The sequence below is a fragment of the Pyxicephalus adspersus genome, chromosome 1 (assembly GCF_032062135.1).
Source record: "Pyxicephalus adspersus chromosome 1, UCB_Pads_2.0, whole genome shotgun sequence".
Classification (NCBI taxonomy): Eukaryota; Metazoa; Chordata; class Amphibia; order Anura; family Pyxicephalidae; genus Pyxicephalus; species Pyxicephalus adspersus.
The window spans coordinates 32,461,191-32,477,964 of record NC_092858.1 but is presented as its reverse complement, the minus strand read 5'-3'; the positions used below and the strand labels follow the sequence as shown (position 1 = coordinate 32,477,964).

General features: G+C 36.1%; 1 protein-coding gene across 1 annotated transcript; it reads left to right on the top strand.

The window, feature by feature from the left end:
• The first annotated feature begins 3,365 nt into the window (after positions 1-3,365).
• Positions 3,366-8,557, top strand: LOC140326678 (keratin, type II cytoskeletal 6A-like). The gene is made up of 9 exons (XM_072405505.1): positions 3,366-3,911; positions 4,134-4,348; positions 5,059-5,119; positions 5,219-5,314; positions 6,054-6,218; positions 6,630-6,755; positions 7,225-7,445; positions 7,735-7,769; positions 7,858-8,557. Exons 1-9 carry the CDS (start codon positions 3,405-3,407, stop codon positions 8,112-8,114), a joined length of 1,683 nt encoding a protein of 560 aa, XP_072261606.1. The 5' UTR covers positions 3,366-3,404; the 3' UTR covers positions 8,115-8,557.
• The last annotated feature ends 8,217 nt before the right edge of the window (positions 8,558-16,774 follow it).

Below are 16,774 nucleotides of genomic sequence, written 5' to 3'. Positions count from 1 at the left end.
TATTTTAACTTTTTTAAAAATGTCATAAATGTTTTTAGCTGAAATTCAGAGTAGAAGGCAGAGGAACAGGAAAAGGGTGGGAATCCAAAAATGATTAAACATTGTTTGGAGTTACTGGGGTGTGAGGAGATGAAGATAGAAGTAGGGTGGATGAGGGTGGATGTTTAGAGATGAGGGTGGATTGTTTGGCTGTTGCTAGGGCCTGTCTAATTTCATAAACTGCATCTTAGTAATGTGGGAGTTGCTCATCTTATCACTTTCATGCCAGAAACATTCCACTATCAAGGAACTTCTAAAGCTTAATCCGATCAGGGTTGATAATCTGTGTGGTGACAATACACAGTGGAAATCAGAGCCACAGGACTGAGGACAGAAGGTCCAGAAGTTTATGATATTGTGCAGCCACCAACCAACAAGGTCACAAGGGTTGTCTGCTGACCTGGGGTTCCTCTAAAATGAAACATATTTAAAATAAATTAAAAAAGACCAGGCTTACTGCTGGAGACTCTATTACCAAACCATTAATTGTAACAAAACTTACCATAAATCCTCCATGGCCTCCATGATCTGGACTGATATGACCAAGCAATATTTTTTCAAACTTTTCTTGTCAGATGTGTCTGTTCCTAGATAGTCCATCTGCTTTAAAGTTTGACATGTTGTGTGCAGAGATGCCCTTCTGCATATACTAAGTGGTTATTTCTTTTTCATTATTTTTATTGTGTTTTTAAAAAAGAGAAAAGAACAATTTCAACAATAGAACAAATGAATTAAAAACATGACATAACGAATGACATGAACTGAAATAATAAATATAGAGATACTGGGCTAAGGACATTTTAATATCTCCAGGCTAATAAGGCCAACAAATGAAAAGCATGGTCAAAGCTCAGCAAATGAAAGGGAGAAAGGGAACAGCAATAAATAAAACAGAATAATGAGAAACAAAAGAGGGAAAAAAGAGAAAAGGGGGGAAATTCATGGTATCTGGATGCTGACGTGGAGACCTTCACCCCTGTCTCATAATGTGTAATCCAAGGTGACCATACAGTAAATGATTTGAATGAATGAATTGGAGAAAAATCAAGATATTTTTTTTTCACCTGTGCAACAGTTGGTGAGATAGAACACCAGACATTAACAAAGGTTTGTTTGCAGGTGTGAATATAAAATGTAGAAGTTTTGTATAATATTTTTTATATCGCAAACGTTTGAGTAAAAACACTCAACTGTCCAAAGACCGGCCAATACCTACCTCCCAGCGGGTTACACATAATTCACAGGAATGTGCACCTGAGAGGAGGGAATGATAAAGCAACAAAAACGTACCCTTTCCTGAAGGATCGTTGGTGCAAACACTCTTGAACAGTGTGTTCAAAAAGGTTTATTGGTAAATTTTAGCACAGAATTGAAGCATGTGCTCCAACAGGAGGTAGGTAACCTGACACAAAGAAGCAATATCATAGGAGGAGTTAATGAGCAAATCTCATTTTGAGAGCTTAGTTTTTATATCTTAAGCTCCCTTAAGACCTTTAGACAGCCACCATACAAAATTCCCTGGTTCTTTAAAGCTAGGAAAATAGGAAGGTTGTCAAAAGTGTATGTAGCAACATACAACAACTTTAAAAATTTACTATCATCCCACATTTTGAGAGAATGTTGAAGAAGGAGGTTAGGGATACCTCTTTGTAAATGGGAGTGGGGGGGTTCAAAAGGAGTGTATCTATTGATATAGAAGCCGTTAATTTGGCTTCAAAACTAACCCAGACATACATTTGAATTAGTATGGTAGTTGCATCAGGATGCAAGACAACAAGCACCTAACTGATAGGCCACCTATGAATTTCGGAGGATCTTTTTAGCCACTCCTGGTCTGGATCTATGACAAAAAACACCAAGCTAAGCCCTTTGGAGGAAGCAAGGAATATTTACTGGCACCACTGAAGATTTCAGAGTAATCAAGATAGAAAAGCTATTTTGGTAGCTATAGAAATAGAAAGAGTCATAGAATGCTGTAAGAAAGACCCCTGAGTATGGGAATTTTTCCTGTTAACATTTATGGGGAAATAATTTGTGGGGGAAAAAAAGTGAGTAACCAACTCACGATAGAGAAATAATAAGAGCATGTGACTTGCCAAAATTTATATGAAGCCTGAATAAAGGCCCAGGATTGAAATTTTTTGCCAACTAATAGCTCTAATTGCATTATATTAGCTAAGAGTCCAAATAATAGTCTTCACCAGTCTTGGAGAACTTTGATTAATCAGGCCCTATATGGGAGAGGTAAGGAAGAGAGGTTAGTAAGAAAGATCACATCATCAGCAAAATGAGATTCCCAGGAAACTGTATCAAAAGTTTTTCAATTATCTAGTGATAGCAGCATAGCTGGAACATGATGGCATCTAGCTATCTGAGTTTCATGCAGTAGGCATCAAATGTTGTCACATGCCTGATGAAAAGGGATGCATCCTGCCTGTTACTGACCACTGAAGGACAAGTTGGTATATGAGTTACTGTCGCTTTTTTATTTTCAATCTGTTTTTTTTCCTCTGACCCCCCAGAGGGGAGGTTTTTGTGGACCATTCTCTGTAACCCCCACAGACAATTGTGCGTGAAAAGCCCTGCAGATTCAGAAATACACAGTGCAGTCTGCCCGGCATCAACAATTATGTCACATTCAAAATGATTTAAATCACATTTCTTCACATTCTAAAACTCAGATTTAACGTCAGTGGGTCTTCTTGAGAATTCTTACATGCCTAAATGTTTTGAGTGAGTGTAGTCAATTTTTTTGCAAGTACATTTCAAGTACATAAAAATCATTATTGGGAAACAAAACAATGCAAGTAAGCATTTAAAATGATTTGATGATGATGAAATTATTTTTCTGTGTATTTACCTGCAATTTTTTTTACATTGTTGACAGGATCTCTCAAAAGATTTGAAACAGATTCATAACTTAGTTGCCCTGCTATGTATAATTTTGATTGATTTAAAGATATAACAAAAACAAGAGAAGCAATCATTTAATTGTGAACAACTGCTGACAATACATTTTATCATCTTGGTGGTAATCCCTTTTCAGATACAACTTGAAATGCTCAAATCTGACTAAATGTATACCTATGTGTGATTTTGTATTTAGCAACATAGTCAATATCTTTAGAGTAAGCATATTTATTTACACCTAATGTACAAGGCGTGCAATACTCAGGTGAGATCAGTGTTTAGATTGCTAAGAGGCATGCCAAGCCCATTATTGAGGAACGATGATGCACACAAAACCCTGTGACCAAACCCACATTTGGAGACAAATAAAAAGGGAAATATTTTCTAGATCCTCCACTGAGCCATTTACTCTTTCTTTTGAGTTTGTCCTCAGTAACAAAGAACCACCAAGAAACATGTCTGCATCACGCCAAACTACATACTCTGTTGGAGGAACAAGAAAAGGCACCAGCAGTGCTTCTGTTGTTGCAAATGGAGCAAACCGAAACAGCTTTAGCTCCGTCTCCACTGTTCGTACCAGCAGCCGAGGTGTTGGTGCTAGCCGTGCTGGCTCAGGTGGCTTTGGTAGCAGAAGTCTTTATTGTTTGGGAGGAAGTAAAAGAATTTCCATTCCTACAGGCATACAGTCCAATACTGGAAGTGCTTCTGGGTACGGAGCTGGGTATGGAGCTGGTGCTGGAGCAAGCTTTGGCGTAGGTTCTGGGTTTGGCTTTGGTCAAGAATTTGGTGGTAGTTCTGGATTTCCTGTATGCCCACCAGGGGGAATTCAGCAAGTTACCATTAATCAGAGCCTATTAGCACCCCTGAATTTGGAAATTGACCCACAAATTCAAAAAGTACGCACAGAAGAAAGGGAACAAATCAAGACTTTGAACAACAAGTTTGCATCCTTCATCGATAAGGTAAATACATTTATTTAAAAAAAGATTTCCAACTTACAATTCCTTATCTTAATAGAGACTGCTGCTTATTAGGGAATTCTTTCAGGTGATGGGCCCCTATAAATTACTTCCCTGAAAGCCCCGAGATACAGAATTTATAATTATGTATTTTCTTAATACCATATTATATTTTTCTTATAAATAGAGAAAACGAAAAATGTATTGCTGTATTTTACCCCTCAGGTCAGATTCTTAGAACAGCAGAACAAGGTTCTTGAAACAAAATGGAAGCTTTTGCAAGAGCAAGGTGTCAAAACCGTGAAGAATAACATTGAGCCTCTCTTTGAAGCCTATATCTCCTCACTGCGGAGACAGCTGGATAGCATAGTAAATGATAAGTCACGTCTTGATGGTGAATTGAAACAAATGCAAGACGCTGTAGTAGAATTTAAAGCCAAGTAAGTTCATACAATGACAATATTACACTTTTATTAGTGCTTACAAAATAGGACAGGATATTTTAAATACAAAGCTAAAGTCTGTACAATAAAAAGTTGGGCCTTTTATTTTCAGCATTGTTTGACACTCAAAATAATGAATACAGTGTCTCTTGCTGTACAGTACCCAATGTAATGTATTAAACATTCTATATACCTACAACTATATATGAGGGAATTGTGTATGATGAGAAAAATTTTTTTTACTGAATATGAATTTTTATCACTATTTATGTATAAATTTGCTGGCATCCTTTGCAGTATTTTATTGTGTATTAGAAAAATATATATAACCCAAAAGAACAATCTATTGTACCTAAAACAGTCCAGAGCCAACTTGAGGAAAGCTAATTAACCTACCTCTATGTTTTTAGATGTGATAGGAAACACACAAAACTTTGGGAGAACATACAGGCTCCAAGCATATAGTAACTAAGCAGATAGGAATTTACCTTTTTACTCTAGTACCGCAAAGAGAGAGTAGTACCACCATGACATTAGCAATTACCACAAGAAAAATGGCTGGTACTGAAGGTGTGGGTTGAGATGTTCAGGTTTTGGGGATACAAAAATGATATTTTTTGGATGTAGTCAAGGTGTTTTAGCTTGACATTTATTGAACAGTTGACTTGGCTTATTAGTACTGTAAATAAAGTAATCTATTTTACCAGGTATGAAGATGAAATTAAAAAGCGCACTACTGCTGAGAATGACTTTGTGGTACTCAAAAAGGTAGATATTAAAATATTTGGTGATCAACCAGTTATGTATTATTTTGTGATTACCTGTGTCTTGAATATGGAATCATGTACTACTCAATGCTTTCCATAGGATGTGGATGCTGCCTACATAACTAAAGTGGACCTGGAATCCAAGGAGGCTGCTTTGACAGATGAGATCAACTTCCTAAGGGCCCTATATAATGCGGTAATTTTTTTGTTATTCTTGTCAAAGAAGTATATAATACAATCCCAGACACACTCCACACATAATGATGATGTACATTTATCGCCATTGCTTTCAATATGACAGCTTTTCTGTTCTTAACACTGAGTGCTATGCTGGTTGTTTTCATTGTAGAAGTCCTGGAGCTGACATGGACATCTAAGGCCTTCCTCATCTTAACCTTAATGTACCTGTAACACTAACTTTCAGTTTATCCCTCCTTGTAGTCTGTAGTCTATTGATGTTGAAAATACTTGCATTTGGAAGTCAGAAGGAAGGTTTACAACAAGTTATCAATAGTTTTTTGGTTCTGAAAGTAGCTTACCTCACAAAGGTAGGCAACAACTGATCCCCAAGTATTAGTGAATTTCATATCCTAGCGGGCATCATTGGATCCAAATATTGTATTCTGCCGAATGGTATAAAACCTGAATTAGGCATTCATCTGAGGATGATAGCATACCCAGTTTACTTTGAAGTGAAAGCTATTCTGATCAAAGTGTAAAACAAATTGAAATGTCCCCAATATAAGAGAATGATTAGCAAATTGTAGTAGGATAAATATTTATTGGCATGATGCTATACATTATGTTTCGTTTACTTTTGATATGGTGATTTATAATCCTGATAATTATGGAGATAAGGTAACATTTTAAATGTCATAAAAGCAAAGTCCTAGGACATCCTAAAAATGCTAATAATTTTTTTTTCATTATTTTAGGAACTTGCCCAGATGCAGGGTCAGATCTCAGATACCTCAGTGGTCCTTTCCATGGACAATAACAGAAACCTAGACCTGCAGAGTATCATTAATGAAGTGAAAGCTCAGTATGAGGAGATTGCCAAGAAAAGCAGGGAAGATGCTGAGGCCTGGTATCAAACCAAAGTGAGTCCTTTGTACAAATAACATATTTACATAACTTAAATTTTTCTTTGCTTTAACTAAACATCTAGGTTTAGTCTGGATTACATGTATATAGACAGAAACTGGTGGCAAAAATGCTGAAGGAGATCATTAGCAATGATGAAGTGCAACAAAGGAATAAAAAGGTTGAAGACAGTATACCAGTTTGACAGTAACTTCACTCCAGCCCCAACTCCATGTTTCTTGGGATCCTCTTGTTTATAAAAAAAACAATAATATATATATACTTTATTAGACTGCTCCTTGAATGTTGTAAGGAGTTGCATACCTCTTTGCAACATTAAATGTTAAATGCTGTAATGAGGCAATTTACCAGTTGTATTTCCCTAGTAACAATATTTTTTAATTAAATTTGTTTTCTTATGATTGCAGTACGAAGAGCTCCAGGTTTCTGCTGGGCAACACGGTGATAATCTGAAAAACACAAAAACTGAAATTGCTGAGCTTAACCGCTTGATAAACAGACTGCGCTCTGAAATTGATAGTGTGAAGAAACAGGTATTCTAAACGTGAAATGTTTATAGATCTTTATGTTTCATAAAACTGTCAGATGTAACAACATTGTGTAAAAACTACCTATTATGCTGTCACTGGGTTTATGAAAGCTATTATTATCTAAGAAACTTCCTTGCAACTTTATTAGGTAAAAAGCATAAAAAATATTGTATGTAGTAATCAGTGACCTGCCTAGCTTCTTTGATACCCGGGGCAGATTGTTTAATAACAACCTTTCCCAACATTATTTTCAGAATTTTTATCTGCTCATATTACATAGCATCAAAAGCCTTTAAAGTGATAGCCTGCTTACTTCTGCATGTTTGATTGACCATGAGAATCTTGCATGATGGTGTTTTTTTATTTGCAGGCATGGCAACATTTGAGATTCAATTTTCAATTAAAAAACCTTGTCTTTCACCAGTTGCTATAAAAATATTTAAATAATAAAAATGCTTTTTTATACATTCAGTGTGCCAAGCTGCAGACTGCAATTGCTGATGCTGAACAGCGGGGTGAGCTTGCAGTAAAAGATGCCAAGGAAAAGCTTACAGGACTAGAAGATGCTCTACAGAAGGCCAAGCAGGACATGGCTCGCCTGTTGAAGGACTATCAGGAACTGATGAATGTCAAACTGGCTCTGGATATTGAGATTGCCACCTACAGGAAGCTATTGGAAGGAGAGGAGAGCAGGTGATGGACACAAGTCATTTTATAATTTTATTTATTCATGAACTGGGTTTACATTCATTGGAAAAGTTATTAATTTCATTAGCCTTGCTGGGTTTGCAAGCTTGTGTTTATTATAAAAACAAGTTTAAAAAAGTGAACCTATGTAAAGCATAGGTAAGGCTAAAATATTAGCCTTGTAAAGCAAACATTTATTTTCTGGTTTAGTAAGTAAAACCTTCGAACCAAACAACTATTGAGTCACAACTATATACTTTAATTTGGTGTCATATTTTGATTTCTTTTTATATAGGTTGGCTGGAGAAGGTGTTGGCAAAGTAAACATATGTAAGTTTTTCATTTAACTTTTATGTGTACTATCATTATTTGGAGTAAAATATACATAAATATAATCATGTTTGTTTTTTTCCAACAGCTGTAGTGAGCTCAGGATCAGGATATAGTTCCGGAAGTGGATCAGCCCATGGTTATGGAGTTGGAGGTAGTTTCGGTTTTGGAAACGGAAGCGGAGTTAGCGGTGGAAATGGAGTCTGTGTTAGCGGTGGACAGGCCTTTGGCGATGGAAGCTTTGGTGTAAACAACATGAGACCAACTGGCTTTGTGTCTGGTGGTGGCAGCAACTCAAGTGTGAAGATTGCTTCAAAAACCACTACAACTTCCCGAAGATACTAGGAGTCACCAAAACTTAAATAAATGTTAAGGCAAAAAAATGTTGAGATATACTATCCTGATCTATTTTTACTTTATTAGGTTTATTTAATAACAGAGATAAAAGCAGTTGTACTTCCAACTGCTATGGTACCCAGCATGGCTGATGTCCAAGTTCTGCCTGGCTACATAATAATTTATGCTGGTAGCCACAGCATTCAACAATTATATTTGGAGAAAATGAATGTATTTATATATTTTTTTGAAGGTGTCCAGATACACCCCTGCTAAAAGTTGTAAAAATTTTGCCATGGTTCGCTATACATATTTGCACCTTGAACTGTTATTAAATAAATTCCTTTACTTTTCCCAAACATTAATGCAAATAAGTGCACCAATTGATATGGAAAATTAAACAATTGTTCTCAGATGGGGCTATTGTTTTCCAAAATATTTTTTTTCTTGGAGGAGGGACCTATTTGTTTGGTACTTGTACCAAAATACTGAACTTTCTAAAACCCTTTAATAAATCATTATAAAAATCTGTCTTGTTGTACTCAAGTTATTTTATCTCAAGGGTAAACTCCAGGCAAACAGTAAAATAAGCAGATGGAACACATATATGGGAATTGTTTTATCTGTAAAAGGATTTACATTTTTTTGGTGACCAAATACTTAGATTAGGATAGCTCTGTTATGCTGCACTGTCCTGTCTGGATGACTTTTTGAACAGCAGCACATCTGACTGGCTTCTTGCTGCGGCTGCTTCTCCTTCCCCTTATCTGAACTCCGCTATACAGACTGATATCAAGCTAAACTTAGGTACTTACATTGCCATCATTTAATAAAATGTGTGGATGTGGATAGGTAGATGGAGTAGGAGACATAAACTAAACGGACTTAAAATGATGAAATGCATAGGGTAGGTACAGGAGAGAAGGCTGAATAAGCAGTGTTTGGACAGAAGGGTACCAAAATAGCTACCTTTTATTTTTTTACTGCTGTACATGAGAGAAGTGTCAAAGTTAGATAACCGGGATTCTGTGAAGCCAAAAAAGGTGAGAGAATTTACTAGGCAGGAAAAATCCTATACATATTGAATCCAAGCAGGATGCATGAGCATTACTAAATGTAGAGATGTATTTGTCACAGGCAGGGCAAGTCAGACTGCTGGAGAGAAACTATTTTTACCTTTACGCTGCTGCATGGGCGCTAAATTTTGGGTACACAGTAAACCTCAAATAGCCAACAAACACAAGTAAGACACTTTTGAAAACAATTGATCTTTAAGGTAGTGCTCTTATATGTAGACTTGATTGATAAACCACTGTTCATGTTGTTTAAGCCCACAAAATAGAGTTTCTTTTGACACTAGAATCTCAAAAGTGCATAGATTTTGCTGTAGATGCTTACAATGCAGAGTAGCAGGGGAGGACTTGGTGGGAGGTACGAGGGCATTTATCCCATTGTCCAGCACTAATAAAAGATATTGGGTCAGTGGCTTGCTATATCATTTAGGATATAAAAGACACTTGGAGTAATGTAAGCTTGACGTTATTTATCTTCCTGCTATGTCTGTGTGTCTGGCAAAGGGGAGTCTCATTCTTATCTCTAGCCTTACTATTCATTTTTAGATAATCCTCTACCTCACTGAAAGACATTCGCCTATTTCCTTGCACAAAGTGATTTTTGCACCACAAGAATTAGAAGCTGCGGAAGGTATCCTGACCCCACCTCAGTTACTGTCTGATGGGCTGCAAGGATCATCCAGCCCACTCCTCCCCATCTCTGCTGTCCTTGCCTTCTCAATTTTCAACTATTTAATTTTTGTTCTTTCAGTCATTAGGTCTCAGCTTCATGTGTGGGCATTTCCTAGGTTAATCTGCATGCAAATAATTCAGGAACTGCTTATGTGATGAAATTGAGTAAAATGTCCATTTTACAATGTATATATGTACAGTTATTCTTTTATATTTCTTGCTCCAAATGGCCGCTAGTAGCACCCCCTCCCATCGAATCAAGAGCATGTAACTAAGATGGAGCCTCCATCCAGGACTACACCCAAGATGATGATGTCCAGCTCCTGGAGGAAGTTTACCTTGTATGGACATGACCAATCAGAAATTTATATTATTATACTCAGGGACACTTTGCACACGGCATTAGCTGCTCGCCCATAAAAAAAACCCTGTGTCCTATTAGAATAATGGAGTTTCACTTGTCTGAACTCAGAGACAGTGTGATTCTTCTCGTGCATGCACTATACCTAATCAGGACGGGAGCAGATACTCAGCAGGCGATTGGTCTGTTCCAAAACACTTATACTCACATATATGAGAGGCAGTTTTGTGAGATGAGAAATTCCCTGTACTTGTTAAAGTTTACTATTCTGTTGTTGTGTTTATTTTTAGACAAATGCCTGCTAAACGTTCACTGAAAAGCCATTCATAGGTCTGTGGGGTTGCTGTGGGGTTACTGTGGAGTTGCACCCCCTGTACTAAATGTCATAATACAAAGAAGCTTGAGTTTGATATTTTTTTCCTCTGCCATTGCTAACAGCAGAATCAATTACAAAGTAAGTGAAAAACTATTTAGGAAATTAATTAATTAATTAATTAAGCATGGTAGAGAGAGGTATGAACTAAGTGTAAGGTTTGCCCAGAGTTTAGTGTTAACACAGAGGGAGAGTTGTTTTGATTTCAGTAAATGGGAAAGATAAAGGGTTGCAGGAGTGGAGGATAGATAGAGGATTTATATAGCTCCTTAGCAGGGTGACTGTGCTTTCTTCTTCTCTAAAATAGCTGAAGGATACTAAACTGTGAGATAAGAAGAGAGCTTAGTTTCCCTGGATTGCCATGCCCCTTGCCCCTGACTAGTCACTGACCACAGAGATTGGCAGAAACTATGGATTCAGCTGTAAAGAAACCAGAAAAGGCTAAAAAAAAAATGGAATGCACATTACAGGGTCAAGGTATTGAAAAAAGATATTGAAAGTATTAAAATAAATACCAGTGGATCCTATAAGGGAGGTTTAAGGGTACTTTATGGTGCTGAATAAAGCTCAGCTTTAATTGCAGCTCTGACATATGTAAATACATGCCAAGAGCCACAAAGGAAGATGATGTTTGAAGATACAAAAAAGAAGTATATAAATGTATAATATTAGTGTGTGACTGTGGGGGGCATTAGAGTGTCAGCTCCTCTGTACAGAGACGGATGGGTCTAGCTCAGTGTTTCATTGCACAGCACTATGGTATATGTCAGAACTATATAACTCTATATATATAAAATTGGATGTATGTATGTATGTGTGTATGTATGTATGTATGTCATCACTATGAAACCTATGGAGGCATTTCAACCAAACTTACTAGACATATGACTCAGACTCATGTGAGTGCACTGCTGATCTTTGTACAGTGCTGTGGTATATGTCAGAGGTAAATTTGCATGTATGTGTATATGTATGTATGTGTGTATGTATTGCTCAGTGACAGTGTCCCTTTTGCTTAGATTTTTACATACTTTTTTTGGATTCTATTACGATTCTTTTACAAATTTCTGGCCTGTAATAATGCCTTCGAGTAAACATAAGGCAATTGGCCGAGTACAATCAAAGGCAAAAAAATGAAACAACACCGTAGACAAGAACATCACTATAGCTTTATTTGATTCCTTTTCCTGTATAATATAGGATTGCAATAAATAAATACCTGGGCAACGCTGGGTTGTCAGCTAGTATTTATTAAACTTAAAATTAAACTTTAAATAAAAAAACACAAAATTGTTAAAAAAAAATAGTGAAATGTAATATTGCTGTACAGTAGCATGTATATATATGTTGTTTAATTTGCTGGTTTATACATATTTCACATATTTATATATATTTCCCCTAATAGCTGGATGTTAGCCAGATGATAGACACAAATATGTCATGAAAATAAATGCCTTCCCAAAAATGTTACATAAGGTAAATGAAATTGATGTCCCCATTGCAAACTAAAGTGTGTATGTTTATTTGCAGGCTTTCTGGAGAATGTGCAGGGTCAGTTAAGATCTGTAAGTAGTTTTAATTCTACTTTATTTCAGTTTATATCACAGATGTCTAATATCCAAGATAATGTCCTCATTTATTAACATATATATTTTAAAATCCTCTTCACTTAGCTGTGGTGTCATCCAGCGTGGGAGGATCTATTGGCAATGCCAGCGGCTTCTACGGTGATGGTGGAATGAGCTCTGGACCTGGCTTCGGTGGAGCAGGTGTTGGTGGAGGTGTGAGTGGTAGCCGCTTTCATAGTTCAGGTGGTATGAGCTCCAGCAGCGGTTCTGCTAATAGAAGGTATAGCTCTGGTCCAGGATACACTGGAGGGACCAGCTCAAGTGTGGCTACCATAACAAGAACCAGCTCCTCCAGTTCTACAAGGAAGATCTAAGCTAATACGTTAGACCTGCTCTTTTCTTTATGGCCTTCTTTGTTGTTGAAGTGTATGTATAGTCAAAACCTTGTTTTTATTTTGGGAATGAACAGGTGATGGTTAAGACCCCTCGCGGGTAATACTTTTTTTATTTGCTGTCTGTACCATTGGGGAAAGTTTTATTAACTTCCTATCCCAGTGACACAATGTAAAGTTAGAGGAAATAGAGCCACATTTTCCTTTAGACAGTTGTGCCTTAAGCAGGTATCGGTCTTAGAAAATTTACCCTCACATCTTGTTTTAGAGAAAATATTTTCCAGTGACAACAGGAGAAATGGATGGTGTATTTCCCCAATGGGAACACAGAAAGCAGTAAAAAGTTGACAGTGGGTATTTAACCTTTCCCTAATCTATTTAGAATTAAAAAAAATAGTTTTGTATAGACATACACTTTAAATAAATATTAGATGGTCATTTCCATTTATCAGGAAACAGCCCTAAATATTGTTTATTATACAGATTACCCTGAAACATACTTGCTACAATTTCCCCTTTGAGAAAATCGAATTAGTATGAAATACTATTCAACAAACACTATTTTGTCACTGCCAGTAGCCACCTAAAAATGCAAAACGATGCAAAAAAATGTATCAACACTAGAGTTTAGTAACTGTAAGACAGCTTTATTGCATGTGACATTTAAGCAAGCTCTCCTGAAGGCATCTTTAGTAACATGAATTCGTAATTGGACATATCGGCTGTAACAAATCCGTTGTATTCTTTTTTCTGCATTCCTTCTGTTCTTTGATTCAATAAACTTCAGCTCATTAAAAATATGGCTGTCTTTTGTTTTCTTGAAATGATCCTCTCAGTGGTCATTTCAAAGTTTGTTTTCATGTATTCAGGGAAAGTTACATTTCATATTATCACACATGAGCATAAAAATTATAAACAATCTAAAAATAAAGAAACTGCTGGAATTAGTTTGTAATTTCAGACTATAAGGAAATATTACAAATGTGAAAAATGAATTTAAAGGTAGGCGAGTTAAAATAAGTCGTACATATCCTTAGTGAACAATATTGGTGGTCCACCAGTTCTGATCCAACTTATACCTGTCAATTACAGGTATGGTACAGTTTGGCCAATCTGGCCAATCATCATCCAGTAGTCATATTGGCTGAGCCATACTAAACTTATCATTTCAGGAAATGTGTAAATATACTTATAATTCATCTAGGAATCTAATATAAAAGTAATATAGTAATATAAAAAATCATACTGTTACAATAACATTAAAAACTATAGGAAAACATATTTTTTAGGCCTCAAAGTTAGAGTAGTATGTAATGTAGCTTATTTTTACATTTAAAAATATTTTTCAAGGCAAATATATGTATAAAAATGTTTATCATTATTATCGTCTGGTTTTCTAACATTTGTAATCCTGCCAACATCCCAGACATACATTAAAGAATACAAAAACAAAAAGATACAGGACTTTAAGGGCAGTGGATTTATAAAAAAATATCATATACCTTTCATTTCATTCATTAAGAAACAACAGTTAAAATATACATGCCTCTTCCCTTATACCAAGTTTCAGGATGAGTTAATCAACATTGTTAGCATACATGGGCTAGATAAATTGTAAACATTACATATGAATCCACTGCCTGTAAAGTACCGTATCTTTTTGTTTTTGTATTCTTTAATATAAACATTTTTAAGCAACAAAATAGGAAAAGAAGGCTGTTGTTTGCCCAGCATTGTCAGTGTTTACCATGTTTACACCAGTGTTTAAACGCCCATGTTTAAATTTCTCATTCATTACAGTGGGCCAGTGCACACTAGTGCATTTCCATGATGGCCTGTAAAGAACACCTATCCTTAACATAGCATTTGAAAAATTTTGAAATGCCCAAAAATGCCCCCGAACAGCCTACTTGCCCCTGAAACACCCAAAACACCTGTAAATACCTTTAATTGCTCCAAATGCCCACCCCCCCCCTCAAGATTAATGGGACATTTATGGGTGATTTTGGCCATTGTCAAACATTTTTGGCCAATTTGGGGTGATTTGGGGAAGTTGTTCCTATTCTAATTCTTCCCTGCCACATGTTCAAAATGCCTTTATAAGTGGTTAAAAATCCTACACATGCTGAATGGACATTGATATGCTTTTAAAATTAACAGTGTGGACTTAGCCTAAAGTCTAAATTAAAAGAGCGGGTCAGGAAACAGAGTTACGTTTTTATGGTAAACATTCAGAGATAATTTTCATCTAGGAAAAAAAATGTTTGCCCACTCTTTATCTGGCTACAATGACATAGCAGGATAGAAGGCAGACATTTTTATACATCAAAAATCAAGGCAGTATTTTCACAAATAAAAAAGGCAACTAAATAAGGTTTATGATTTGTATTTTTACACAGCATTGTAAAGTCCAGAGCAGAGAGGAGGCAGACAAGAGTTTTTGTTGCCATTAAAAAATCAGATCTTTATAGATTTCCACATTGCAAGTTAACTGAAAAGCCCCTAAACATAGTACTGCTGCAAAAATTATCTGGTCTGATAATTATTTTTTTTATTGTGGATAGCCAAATGCATATATGTAATTCATAGAGGATTCATATAATTTTCCTTGGACCATTATAAAAAAAAGATACCACATCCCTTAATTAATCTTGACAAAAAAAGAAATAAGATGATGATGGTGACATTCATCATGGCATAACAGCCCCTCTCTTATCCTGTACACTGTGAAAAGGACACTCTCAGCCCTCCCAGGGTACAGGGTTTTGACTGATGGTAAAAAAAGAATATGCTTTGTTTTTCTGTTTTAGTAAAATTCTTTTGTGTATCATTCATTTTTCGAATTCCTCAAGCTAAAATACAGCTATATTTAACTGCAGTAAACAAAAACTACTCATAGTATTTAAGCATTTACGTGAAACCAATATAATTTCGATGACATCAGCATTTACAAGCTAACATCATAAGCATCAACCTTAATACTCTAGACATCCAATAATATTTTTATAGGCATTTTAAAAATTCCTAATACATGTTTTAAAAGTTTAGGAATAAAGGTACAGACTGATCAATAACTGATAGTGATTTGTACAACTGATTCCAAAATATTTTAGAAGAAAAGCAATGTTGAACACACGTTATTAAAGAAAAATTATCTTGTAAATAAAATCAGCTCTGCAGTCCACAGTTCCTCTGTACTGTTAGAATCACTATATTAAAACTGGCAGCATCAGCAAGGAGGTATTCTCAGTGCTGGCAACAGTCAAGTATTTGTCACAGTTCACTATCTCCAAAACAAACTTGCGTCACACTCCATAGCAGTTTATGATGCAGTCGCTGCAGGATCATTTTGTTGTTTCACTCTTGGGCTCCATGCTTCATTCCTATTCATCATTGCAATCACTTTCTAATTCCCCAGAAATATACCACACTTCCCCTTCTGGCTCTTTGTGAGACATAATGCTGTACATGTACTCTGGGTTTGTGTGCAAAAAAGCTATTTAAACTTGCCCAGTGTATTTGGGAGTTGTCTGAGAGAATTTGTTACTAAGCCCCTGTTTCCATTATATCTGATGCAGTTTTGATACCATTTACAATCTCTGCCTTTTTCTAGAAGATCCATGTTAAAAGGATGTCCTAAACTTATGCCAGTTTCCCATAATTCAATGTTATCTTCCTTCCCTTGACCCTTTTGCCTGTTTGACTATGATCTTGCTTATTATTTTTTTTACCATGCTTTGTGTCTGCCTCCTATCAGCCATTTCTAATGTAACCAACAGCCAAACTTGCAAAGCCCACCCTCTTATGCAGGGTAATCTGGTTAACACTGGAAGGTTCCTTAGATTCTGCACATCGGTCATCTTTAGGGCATACATTAACCTGCCAACAAGTCTACCACCACTAATTTATTAAAAAAGAAAAATGTGTTTTCTACAAATTATAATGGTAAATATGAAGCCAAATAACAACTAACAAAATCAAACCTACATACTGGACGTCATTGTGTTTCGTGTAATGAAATGAAATTTGTATACCTATAATGAATCCTATTAAAACATATATACGCATAGAAATAGTTTTAATGTGTTGTTTTCCTCTCTATTTTTCCCTCTAACCTATAACAAGGTATGGTAAAAATCTTGTCTCGTGTAGGGGTGGCAGAAACAAGGCATGAAGAGCACAGTGTAAGGAAATTAGGCAACCTGCTCTCCTCTTACTTACCTGTTCTTG